Here is a 12529-nt window from a genome sequence, read left to right on the forward strand (position 1 = left end):
TTGTCAAACTGAACGTGTCTAGACGTGTTTACAGTGAAATTCGACCATGTTTGACGCTTTAAACGGACTTTTAACGCGGTGAACTGACCATACTGTTGTTGTGGTCGAGAGCGTCGCCGCGTGATGACGTCGCGACCACGTTTTCCGGTATTGTGCGACGCTGTTTGGGCTCTGGAGCGCGGCTCGCGACCACAAGCTAACGTGAGAACCGGGGGCTAAACATGTCTCAAAGCCAAACGCTGCGAGCTTTGCTGAACGCGCGGCTGAGTGCGGCCGCGGAGGAGGTCATCGCGCTCTTCGAGGCCACGGTCGCGCAGTTTGAGGAGGAACTGCGGCGCTCGAAAGAAGAGAGCAAACAGGAACTGCACAACGCCACGGTTCTGGTGGTGCTGCAGACCCCGGAGGTGCTGCAGACCCCGGCGGTGAGTCCGGGTCCGGTGCTGCAAGAGAGCATCACGGAGACTCCGCGGATTAAAGAGGAGCCGGAGGAGCTGGAACTGGGACCGATTGGCGCCCCGGGAGAGGACATCGGCGCAGGGGCACGTGTGCAGCCGGAAACCGCGGAAGACACGGAGCGCTCCTTTGACGGTGAAGACTGGAGAGCCCCGTTCGTCTGTCCCGATGCCCCGATGGAGACGGAGGTCGGTGGAGACCAGAACTTCCACGTCCGGATCAGAGACACGCGCACAGCGGGAACAGACACTGGTCAGTTCACAACAAACATCAAGTCCGAGCCACAGACTAACGAAGACTCGTCTAAAAGTGATGAAGACTCGTCCAACAGTGATGATGAGTCGTCTGAAAGTGATGGAGACACGTCCAACAGTGACGATGACACGTCGGACAGTGATGAAGACTCGTCCAAAAGTGATGAAGACTCGTCGGAGAGTGATGACACGTCGGAGACTAGTGATGCGTTTTGTGAACAGTGCCCTTTTTGTGATAAGATATTTGTGATAAAAGACGAGTTTGATAGCCACGTTCGAGTTCACGTGGTAGATGAACCTTTCAGCTGTTCGGTGTGCAAAGAGGTGTTCGAGAGTGACGCGCTCCTCAAACGTCACATGAACGTTCACAGTTACAATTCACAACACAGCTGCTCGATCTGCAAGAAGACCTACGCTCAGAAGGGTTATCTCAAAGCGCACATGAAGGTTCACGCCGGAAAGCGACCGTACAGCTGCTCGGTCTGCAACAAGACGTACTCCTCGGTTCAAAGTCTTAATTCACACAAGAGAGTACACAAAATTTACATGTGTGGAACCTGTGGTAAAGAGTTCCTGTACCTCAATCATCTCAAACTGCACACGCTACAGCACACCGGGGAGAAACCCTTTGGCTGTTCAGTCTGTGGGAAAATATTCGCCAGTGAACGTAATCGGATTTCCCATGAAAGAGCACAACATAAGATAAAGACAGTGCCATAAGTGGTGCAGACATATTTGATTGAAATGTTTAGTTGTTTTACTGATTCACGTGTCACAATAAGTGTAAAGATGAAACGAGGAATCACAGTTTAATTATCAAGATTCTGTCAGTTGTATTTGTCAATGATTTCTTAAGTGTTGAGACTTTTTTTCTTCAGAAATGTCGCTTTTGTGTTTAGTGGGAAAGATTGAAAGTTTGTGGGATGAAATAAATGTACTTGAAATAATCCTTTTAATATGTAGGAGTATATGAAAGTTACCTTTTTATGAATGTTAATCAAAAATAATTATTTTTGGACACCTCATTTACTCTTAGTCTATTTGAAGGTTCTGTTTTTGTAATTATCTAGTATGCAGGGTTAGAACTTAGGGTACATAAAACGTTTTTTAAAGATTCAATTAAAGTAAAGCTGATTTTTTTGTGTGTGTAGAGCTGATGTCAACGTTTTGGCTCTTATCATCTGGTTGCTAGGTAAGTTTGTGAAATCATCTCTACCCATGTCATAGGTAGAGAGAATTCCTGCGCTGACTGGTCAGAGTTCAGAGTGCAGTTTAACCATAGCTGGAATAGTTTTAAAGTGGAATCAAACTGTTAATCGAGCGGTGTGTTAAAGACCATCTACAATGAAACTGATAGTGTTGAAAAACTAGTTCTAAGATAAGATATTCCTTTATTGTCCCACATGGGGAAATTTCATTGATGCAACGCAGGTAGATACAGAGGTAGATACAGAAGAAAAGAACAGATCACTTATAGGAAGTTTGAAAAACACTCAGTATGTACTCTTATGTACTTTTAACTTGAGTGCAGATTTGGCTCGGTACTTGTAGTTACATGACCAAAAATGTGTTCAATTTGAAGTACTTTTACACTAGTACAGATATTCAGTAACCTTTCCACCGCTGGTAAATATCCTCCACCAGGACGTCCTCCAGCGGCTCCAGTTCAGCTTCATCTGGGTCAAATGTAGCAGAAATCTCATTCAAATTCTCAATCTTAACAAATAATCTATTAGTAATTTGTTGGTAGTTAGTTGCAGCCCTCTTTGATATAAATGTACTAGTTTTATCACAAACTTAAAGGCGCAATAGACGATTTTTTGGCGATTTGAGAACTCAGGCGGACTGATACAACACACACACGTGCGTTTGTTTATCAACGCGACGGATCGCATCACATCTCTCGTCTCCCGTAGATTTCCGTCTTCTGAGTCAGCTCGAACAGTCTTTCTCCATCTTCATTTTGTCCCGTACACTGAGGGAACTATATTATGATAGATCAATGCGCATAGACACGCAGAAACGTGGGGACGAGCCGCACGTGGCTGCAGGTGAGCGGTAGGTGCGTTTTATGATTGATACGTGGCAGGACTAATCGGCAGTCCATGCCACGAGGAAATAACTCAGATTTGGGCCAAAAAAATCATCCATTCAACCTTTAAGTAGCCCATCAATTACAGAATAAAAAACAATGTACTTCAGTTTTTGTCATTTCAAGCTATATTTTTTTATTGAAAACTGCAATTATTAGTAAACAAAGCTGCTCCAATTGAAAAGTTTCTGGATTAAATGTAATCGTTTCATTCATTTTTACAATAAAACAGAAGTGTCATTATTTTCACATTGTGGTGTAACATACTCATCACTTTATATTTCACATGATTAAAACAGTCGAGCAAGTGAAACGCGGTCGGGTGGAAGACACTGCAATGTATCTGTCCTCGCATATTTAATCTACAATTTACCGTAATACATCCGTAATCGACCTCGTCAGCTGAGAAAACGCAGACATAACTCGGGAATTTCACACAAACGCAGAGAAAAGAAAACCAACGAACTTGAATTCAGCATTAATCTTAAATTCAGAAGGTAATGTTTGATAGCGGACGAGTTTGAGAAACAATGTATGAAAACAAGTGAAATAATTCAAGGACCAAATAAGAATCCAAACTACTCAAATGAAGATAAACATTGTGACCTCAAGTTATTTTATATGATCTAGAAAAGCCTGTTTGTCGTGTGCTGCGCAAATCCCGTCCTGAACTCACCAATACTCCAAATATAGCGTTCAATTTATTACAATATGTTCACGTTTTTATGAATCAAGCCAATACAAAACAATAATGTAATCGAAGTATTGGTGGTTCATCCCGGCTGCTAGCAGTAAACACTGTCCTTGCCAAGTACAGTACAATGAAGTGCCAATAACATGATGCATTTTGCATTTCTTTAATAAATTTTAGACCAATGACGCAGTAACAAGTCATGATTTCTCTCAAGTCCCTACTGAGGTTTTATAAGTTTAAACCTGCTTGTAGTCCATTTTCCAGGAACTCAGACTACAAAATAACATAATTTTAATAAGAATTCAGATATGCTACGGGCTTTAGACATTAGGAGTAAGTGCTAAAGAATACGTCATTATGTTATCGGCAGAAATGTGCTTTCGAACATCATCAGTCTCTGCGAGGCGTTTGTGAAGATCTGTGAAGAGGTCCGTTTAGCGCCCCATCGTCGGCATGGTGACGGCGGGGCTGGTTACTGTGGCGTCCTCGGCTTTCCACTGCGACGTCACAGTCTTGATCTGCGTGTAGAACTGGATGCCCTGAAAACACGAGAGCGGAACGGGGTGTTTAGAAAAAAAAGTGCTTGGATCGCGAGTTTGGGTTTTAGGAAAAATAAGCAAAAGAGCGTCACAGACAGACTCCACCCCTTAAGTCACTAGAAAGCCAATGATATGAGAGAACAGCAAACAACTAAATCAATCAATCACAGGTATGTTGGCTGTTTAGCGCGCTGGAGCTCTGCATGTAAACAAAGCGAGGTCGTTCACGCTCCAAACTACACATCGTCAAAGAATCTGAGGTTCGCAGGTCCCCGTAACCCCCGGCGACGGTGCCTTCCACGCCGCGTTGTGAACAGACTCTGACGAATCCGAAAACGTGAAGTCGTGGCGTCGACAAAACGCCCACAGAGAGTTTTAGTCCCGGTCTAAGCTGCTGTTTTGAGCGCCTTTCACTTCCTGCACACGTCGGACTCGAGAGCCTAAACTGGTTCTTTCGTAACCGCACTTCACCGTAAGAAGCGCTCCGCCCGAACCACTCCGCCATCTTTAATTGGTCCGCGAGCGAGGCCGTTATCGCCGTTCAGGAGCTTTTCCAGAAGCTGATGAACACCTCGGATTTGTGAACGCGGCTCGAAAATGACCGAGCGCTGCTGCTGAAGCGACTGAAGCACTTAGAAAACCTCAGCATAAAAGCTACAAGAGAAGTCCTCTGCGCTCCGGGGAGAAATTGTTAAGAGGAAAATGTGGAGCTCTATTCAGTATTTTCTGCTGTCTAGGGCCCCTGGTGATCAAGGGGACCCAGAGCTTTTACCCGCCCCGCCTGTTGAGTAGCTACGCCGCTGACTGGAACTCCATAAGCTGTTGGATGACTACTGCCGAACACACGCACACTATATACCCTTTATTCATTTAAACTCAACATTTAACCAATGACTGCAGTTTTCTTTAATGATGCGTTTCAGAAGTATAAAAGTACCATCGATTCCACGGTACAAATAATCACACTGCCAGCTATTGCAGTTAACCCGGTCGCTTCCATCTGGAACATTCCTGGACACGTTGAAAGTTCTTGATTAAATGCGCCCACTCAAAGCCAGCGTTTCACGGTCTGTTCAGAGCATGCGTTTAGCCACACGCTGTGGTTAAAGTGGGCTGCACGGTGGTCCCAATAAAAGGAGATCGTGGTTCCATTCCCGGGGCCAGACCAACATCACATGATCATTCTGGGTAGAGTTTGCATGTTCTTCCCGTGTTACTGTGGGATCTCCGGCTTTCTCCCGCCGTCCAGAGACGTGCGTGTGTGAGGTCAACTGGAAACTAGTGAATGAATGCGAGAGTGAATGTTTGTCTGCATTAACTCTGCGAAGAGTGCCCCGCCTAAGGCCCAAAGTCACCGGGATAGGCCCAAAGTCACCCACGAGCCCTAGTGTCGCGGTAGAAAATGAATGAATGTATCTAAAGTAGAATATAACTTTAACTAGTGGTCAGTTTGCTTCATGATTCAATACATTTAAATCATGTTAATTTCAGCAAAGACAATAGGTCAAATTGATTTGGTTGCTCCCCACCGGGCCTCCCACCGGGCCTCCCACCGGGCCTCCCACCGGCTTCCCACCGGCTTCCCACGGACCTCCCACGGACCTCCCACCGGCTTCCCACGGGCCTCCCACCGGCTTCCCACGGGCCTCCCACCGGCTTCCCACAGGCCTCCCACCGGCTTCCCACGGGCCTTCCACCGGGCCTCCCACCGGGCCTCCCACCGGGCCTCCCACCGGGCCTCCTACCGGGCCTCCCACTGGCCCTGGCATCCAACGGGCCTCCCACTGGTAGTTTTATTTCTGGCTCACTTTGCCGTAGTTCCACCACAATCAAAGAAATCGTTACACAATCACTGCTACAATCAAGAAACTGCTCTGCTCCTGTTAATGATGGACTGGTTGTCATGACGCTCACTTATGTTGGTAAATGTTGTAAATGTAATAATTGGCCACATGTGGTGATATTTCCATGTTTCCATCGCATGTTACAAAGTGTCTGTCGAGCGGCTCTAGACGCTCCGGATGAGACGTGAGGATAGATGATGATTATTTATAGTCAGGTTTCAGGTTGTACCAAAGTGATACAGAGTTGATATTTGTACATGTTTCTGTACCATTTTCTCACTCTAACCAGCTCCACCTCCCTCTTGGGCACAGTCTTCTTCATAAGCCTGAGATAGTGGGTACTGAGCATTCAGGGCCCGACAAGGTTTTTAAGATTGATTTTTTTTTTTTTCAAGTCAATTGTTTATTGATTTCAACAGTTTTTTGGGGGGAAATGTCAATGGCACAGTTGAAGAGATGTTGGGATGTTGGGAGTATTCATTTTGAGAACTTCGGCCCGTCCCCACAGAGAGAGAGCGCGGCACATTTGTCCATCTCCTTAAATCATCCCTGACATTTCAACATTGTCAACTGGAGATGTGATTGTGAGACCTGCCGCCTCCACGCCAGAGGGGGCAGCCAAGATCCCGCATGTGTCAAATGGTTTATGGGATGGATTCACTCTTGGACCAATTCATTTCATATCCAGAGAATGACCCAAAACCACTAATTATTTCAATAATTATTTCAGAGTCAATAAAATATCATCAGCATGCATAGGTTTATCTTACACACTGTATACTTCTGAATGCTAAATTAAGTATTCGGTTCATCGATCAGAACACAGTATGATCGTAAAAAACAAAAAATAATAATCGGGACAATTGTAGAAAGCAAAATTAAAGACTTTTTAGTTCAATCCATTGTTGAAAAAATGTACCTAAATGTGCGACTTTTACCACATTTCACATTTTGATTATTTTCACACTGACAACACAAGAGGGCGCTCTAGGCTCTAAGCGACGCAGAAGAAGAATCTGCACTTCCTCTTCCTCTGGAGTTTGTGGAGTTGTTTAGAAGTGACACAGAGGAAGAAGAAATCAATGGATTTAGTGATTTGGGGTAAAACTGATGCTTTGGTAAACTTGTTAAGATAAGATATGCCTTTATTGTCCACACATGGCGAAATTTCAGTTAGCATGTTCTTTATGCTATAGTTATCTGAATAACTCTTACATGTTTTTTTCTTCTCCATTATGCATTTTTTAGCTGGTGCGACTTATACTCTGGTGCGACTTATAGTCCGGAAAATACAGTACATTTTGTGAAGCCGTTAACAAACATGAGGTGTTAAAACTTTTAAGATGTCACTGTTGTTTGGTCACGTAATCGTTTAAATAATTGTTCAAATCTCAAATCTGACACGATGCCATTCCTAGTGCAGTGTCGACTCTTTGGCGCACACGATCCCTGGACATTTTCACACAAATCGACCGACCTTACAGTATGTTTGCGTGGTTAGACTGAGCTATAGTTCTCCAACGAAAGTAATGGGATTCAACAGCGAAGGGCGGGGCCTACGGCGGTCAGAAGTCAAAGTGGTCAGGGCAGAGTAAAGTGGAAAGAGTTTGGGCGTTTGTGTCGGTCAAACTCCAGAGCCTTCTCATACTCATACAGTTACAGAAATACTACCACGAGAGCTGCGTTTTCCGTTGTCATAATGAATACAGTGCAGTTCAAAACCGAAGTAGCGCCTTCCACGGTTACTGAAAATAGATCTGCGGCGTCGCGCTTTTTCAGGACAAACAAACGCGGTTTTGTGTGTCGCGGACGTGTCGTTTTACCGCTCGATCGTGTTCAAACGTGTTGGTGACAGAGGGAGCGAGAGCGGGCCGAAGGCGGAGACGAACAGAGACACGACCGGAAACGGAACAGTCTAGTTTTCCGCAAAGCGTTTTTAGCGTTTAGAAAATAGGACATTATAAAACAGACGTGAGACAAACGGGGGAAAAAATGACATTCGGACGCAATTTGGAAATGGACAAATTCGTCGGGCTTTGGACCGAATAAAACTTTTACTTTCATTTAAATCTTCTTCGGTTGCTTTTAATGGCGGTCGGCAGCAACTGAAAAGGTGCGTTTACCGCCACCTACTGTAGTTGTACGTCCAACTTCTTCTTCTGTGTTTTATGGCGGTTTGCATCCATAAAGTACTACATTACCGCCACCTACTGTAGTTGTACGTCTTCAAAGTATGCGTTTGAAGATGTACAACTTGATTTTGAAAGTAGTCATGTTAAGTTTATGTTTGTGTTATTACTTTTGATTTACACTCCCTGGTCGTTTTGTCTTGTTCTGTTCTGTGTTCATCAGTTTATAAAAAAATTGAATTAAATGCTATAAAATATATAATAAAGAATATTTTTTTAGAAGAAAATGCATTTTAACATTCATACGCCAGGGTAGGAACTGTGATCGTTTGTCTGGGATCAACTCCAAAGTGTGCCATTGCATGATCAAGTACAACATTGTATACCTTTGATTTTAGGTCATTTTTGGTGCATATTTAGTCACTTCCCGACATTATTCATTTCTCGTAACACTTCAGAGTTAGAAAACAAAATGATTAAGCCCAGAAGGAGTGTTGGTGCAGATAATAGGGTTGTTCCACGGCTCATTTGTCTACGTTTTATGTGGTTCTGCGTCTCTATAAACCGTTCAAGTCGTGCCGCATCGCAGCGTCTCTGCAGTTACTCGGTCCGGTACCTGTTTGCCGTAGAAGTTCGTGTCGCCTCTGAACGAGCCTCTGGAGCCGGTGAAGGAGAACATGGGCAGAGGCACCGGGATGGGAACGTTCACGCCGATCTGAAAGAAAAGGGTTTCACGGCGTTTATGCAGCTACCGGTCAAACGTTTTACTCATTCAAATAAATGTTTATAGCAATGCGTGTTTTACCACTTGTTTAATTGTTCATTAGAAGTATTATAGTCTTCATTTAAAAGGTCCCATATCATGCTAAATCAACTTCTCAGACCTTTTAACCTTCTTACAGTGCCATTGATGCCTCATGTGCCCAAAGTGGTGTTTTGATTGATTCCTGCAGTCTTTAGCTAGAGAACAGTCTCTATTCTTCTCCTCGGATGAGCAGACGAATGGGGGCTACTCACCAGGATGAGTCAGCCTGGTGAGTGCTGTAGCGCGCTTCCCTGTTTCAGCCCCTCCTCCAGGAAGGACTCTGTACCTGTAACACGCCCCTCCCCACAATCCTGTCCGTCTATGTTTTAACCACTGGGGCATTTTTAAATCAGTTATAAATAGTTTTGCAGGTGTTTTTAATTGGCCTAGATTTCTGGAAGAGGCACTTCTTTCTGGTTTCAGGGGTGAAACTAATGGTCATGTTGATAATTGAATTAGTTTGACCAGAGGAAGTGAAGCCGTCTGAAGATCCTGGTTGAGCATTTATGAACAAAAGAGTGTTTTCATCTATAACACAAAAATGTACACATTTCCGAATAATTTCTATGGAATTGTGGCTCATTTTGAGTCATAAAACGTCTTTTGAGTTAAATAAATCAATTAGTTGCGATTAAATCGATAAACTTGTTGCAGCCCGGGTCAAATTAAGATTGAGAAATGTATTTGCAGAAGGAAAATGGCTTTCATGGCTATAAATCTGGTACAAGCATCTTATGTGACTGGGCCATGTCTTAAGTAAATATGAAATTTAGTGAATTTAGTTCACACTGATACACTTTCTCCACTGATAAGTCTTATTTCTGGACTGCATATTGTATGTTTGATCAAACTAAACCAGTGAAACCTCCTGGTAAAGAGTCTTTTTAACCTGTTACCATCCACCTGCGCGCCGGGGCGCATTTTCCATATCTCAAATATTCTCTTACATCACTTTTATTTCTGTGGTCAATACCAGCAAGCCATTCATCATTTTAAAGCTTATTTTCTCAACAAAACGAATATCATTGATTTACATTGAAAAATATGCACCAAGAAGCAATTGCCAATAGTTTGTGAGAAAGTCTCAACTTTTACAAACGCATGTCCTGTTTGCTGTTTATGACGGACAAAACGGCTTTAATTCTGTACATCCTTGTACTCAGTCTGTCCGTAAGGAATCATTGAAAAACAATATCCACTTGTATTTTTCCTGAAGTTATCCGATTTTGAGATATTGTCAAGTAAACAAAGTTTTCTTCTGTGACGATATTCAGGATTAAGGCTCGTCAGGCGCATTTCTCTGTCCATAACATAATTACCCGTTTGACTTATAAGATGGTGATTGGCATCGATCTTTTCTTCAGACTGTTACCTACAGAATGAGACCATCCTCCAATTTTTCTGTCCACGGGTTTGTTTTCTACAGCCTCCGGAGGAAAAAAATGAGCCGCTTTCTACGCACAAAGCTAACTTGTTTTTAGCCACATAGCTAACGTTAGCAGTGACTTAGCGGATTTTGATTGACATATTATTCTAGCCAATAAGAATAGCTTTAGAATACGGGGCGGGACGGGTATTCACGTGCGTAACGGCTGTAAAGATTTTTGGGCAGGAGGCAACTAGATTTTACGCATAACGTTTCCTGATTTTATAAGCCTTTTGGACGCGCATTTTGTTAGATATATGTATTTTAACCTCTATATGGGAAATTCATGGGTAAACTCATATTTACACATTTTCACATACAGTGAACCCTCGTTTACTCTCGTAACCCTAACCCTCGGGAGTCGAAATCCGCGAAGTAGAAACCTTTATTTTTTACAGTTATTATACAATGAAATACTCCATAAAACATTGAAAGCAAGGAACAAATCCTTTTTACAGGCCCAAGCATTTGTTTAACAAATAAAAGTACTGTATAAACGTTTGTACTGTACTCTCACCGCTCTCTCCCGCCGCAGCTCACACGCGCGCTCTCACCGGCCGCTCACTCACCGGCGTGTCCCGCTGCTCACACGCCGCTCACACGCGCGCTCTCACCGGCCGCTCACACGCCGCTCACACGCGCGCTCTCACCGGCCGCTCACAGGCGCGCGCTCTCACCGGCCTCGTAAACTTCAATTTGGCAAGCGGTTTTACGTACGTGTACATATTAATCCATAACGTTATTGACACAGGTAGAGAAGACGCGGAGAGACTGTTTAGCCAATCAGAATGCAGAACACAATGCATGATGCAAATCCGCAAAGCAGCGAGACCGCGAAAAGTGAACCGCGATATAGCGAGGGATCACTGTTTTACATTGTTTTTAGCAGTTATAATTGGTATTAGTGGCCTACAAAAACATCAACATGTATGTTTTATGATCATAGAGGAGCTAAAATTGTAATAAAACAGTTGGCACATATTTGGATCACTTGTTCTGAATATACTTTTTGATACAAAAAGGTCAACAGCACCAAAATGCCTGTTCCTAGAGATCTGAAACTTTACACAGTTGTTGTCAACAAGATAAACATCATGTACAGTGAACAGCATATGCACACAATGAAGTATGTCATGCTCAGGACCATTACAAATTGACAATATTCAGGCGAGACTAAAAAAGGATGTTTTGTTTATGTTTGGGCTTCTGTAGTGTGAGTTCTGAAGCCCCAGTGTTAATGTGCACATCTGCAGAAACTAGAAGGCCTAAGCTTTCTAATGATGCATCACACTTGCATGTGGGCTGTAAGATCCTCTTTTAATAAGCAATGCCATTTGGGTATGTCCAACCATTGTGCACAGGGCGAAATAGGTGGATGGTAACAGGTTTTAACTCATGCTCTCGGTGCGGCGTGTAGCTCTTCCATTTGTATTTCCATTTGTATTTGCGTGTAGCTCTTCCATTTATATCCACGTTGTATTTAAAAAGGTCATATGCAAAAATAATGCATAAAAGTCATTAGATTTGATATTAAAGATAATGACTAAACCTTCACTCATTGCGCACAACGTCGTCGCAAACCGGTGAGTCAGAGCCGACGGAAATAACTCCAGATTCACGGCTCGCGTCGGCCCCCCGCTGAGGTCACAAGCGGCGGAGTCTCGTACCTGGCCCACGTCCACCTCGTGAGTGAATTTCCTCGCCGTGGCTCCGTTGGTGGTGAAGATGGCGGTTCCGTTTCCGTACGGGTTGCTGTTGATTAAAGATATGGCCTCATCCAAATTCTCGGCCTCCAAGACGACGAGAACCGGACCGAAGATCTCCTCTTTGTAGCACGTCATGTCCGACTGGAGACACAGGAAAGCATGGTTATGTAGCAACAAATGTTTCGCTTCAGTAACAATTATTTTAGTCGACTAGTCAGCAGCGATCCTTTTCTCAATTAGTTTATTATTCTTAACACAGATAACACAGATTTTCTCAGGTGTTCAAATACGTAGTTGCAGCAATAACATACAAATAATTTTTTAAAAATTATACAATGCAATTTCCAGATTTTTCTAGATTCTGTCCCTCAGTAAAAATTGCAGGGTGTTCAAATACTTATTTTCCTTATTGTAGATATGTGATAATCCTCAGACACTGAACAGAACCTAAACTGCAGTCAAGTCTCAACAGGGACATGTAACTCTCAATGATACAGACGAATAAAGTCTTATGCTGAATAAAAGATGCTTATCCAAAATGCAGTTGATACAGCTGAGAAGAGAAATGCTCCAGTGCAGGGAGACTG

At 43.4% G+C, this 12529-nt stretch overlaps 2 protein-coding genes across 3 annotated transcripts in view; one reads left to right on the top strand and one right to left on the bottom strand.

Moving 5' to 3' along the window:
- The first annotated feature begins 175 nt into the window (after positions 1-175).
- On the top strand, positions 176-1563 carry LOC140364813 (uncharacterized). Its single transcript, XM_072451188.1, has one exon. The coding sequence runs from the start codon at positions 222-224 to the stop codon at positions 1425-1427; it is 1206 nt and encodes a 401-aa protein (XP_072307289.1). The 5' UTR covers positions 176-221; the 3' UTR covers positions 1428-1563.
- Positions 1564-2960: 1397 nt separating this feature from the next.
- LOC140354787 (methylmalonate-semialdehyde/malonate-semialdehyde dehydrogenase [acylating], mitochondrial-like) overlaps positions 2961-12529 on the bottom strand; it is a 32874-nt gene continuing 23305 nt past the window's right edge. For both annotated transcript variants that reach the window (XM_072440028.1, XM_072440021.1), the window contains exons 10-12: positions 11904-12083; positions 8622-8720; positions 2961-4032 (exon numbers count right to left, since the gene is read on the bottom strand). In XM_072440028.1, the coding sequence (XP_072296129.1) occupies positions 3928-4032; positions 8622-8720; positions 11904-12083 (384 nt within the window). In that variant the 3' untranslated portion in view covers positions 2961-3927. The remainder of the gene's footprint in view (positions 4033-8621; positions 8721-11903; positions 12084-12529) is intronic.

This window comes from Eucyclogobius newberryi, unplaced genomic scaffold, assembly GCF_026437365.1.
Source record: "Eucyclogobius newberryi isolate DKJ021-1_F unplaced genomic scaffold, fEucNew1.0.hap1 SCAF_1, whole genome shotgun sequence".
In the NCBI taxonomy this organism is placed as follows: domain Eukaryota; kingdom Metazoa; phylum Chordata; class Actinopteri; order Gobiiformes; family Gobiidae; genus Eucyclogobius; species Eucyclogobius newberryi.

Coding starts and splice junctions, on each gene's coding strand:
- LOC140364813 (XM_072451188.1), top strand. CDS start 222: ATGTCTCAAAGCCAAACGCTGCGAGCTTTGCTGAACGCGCGGCTGAGT.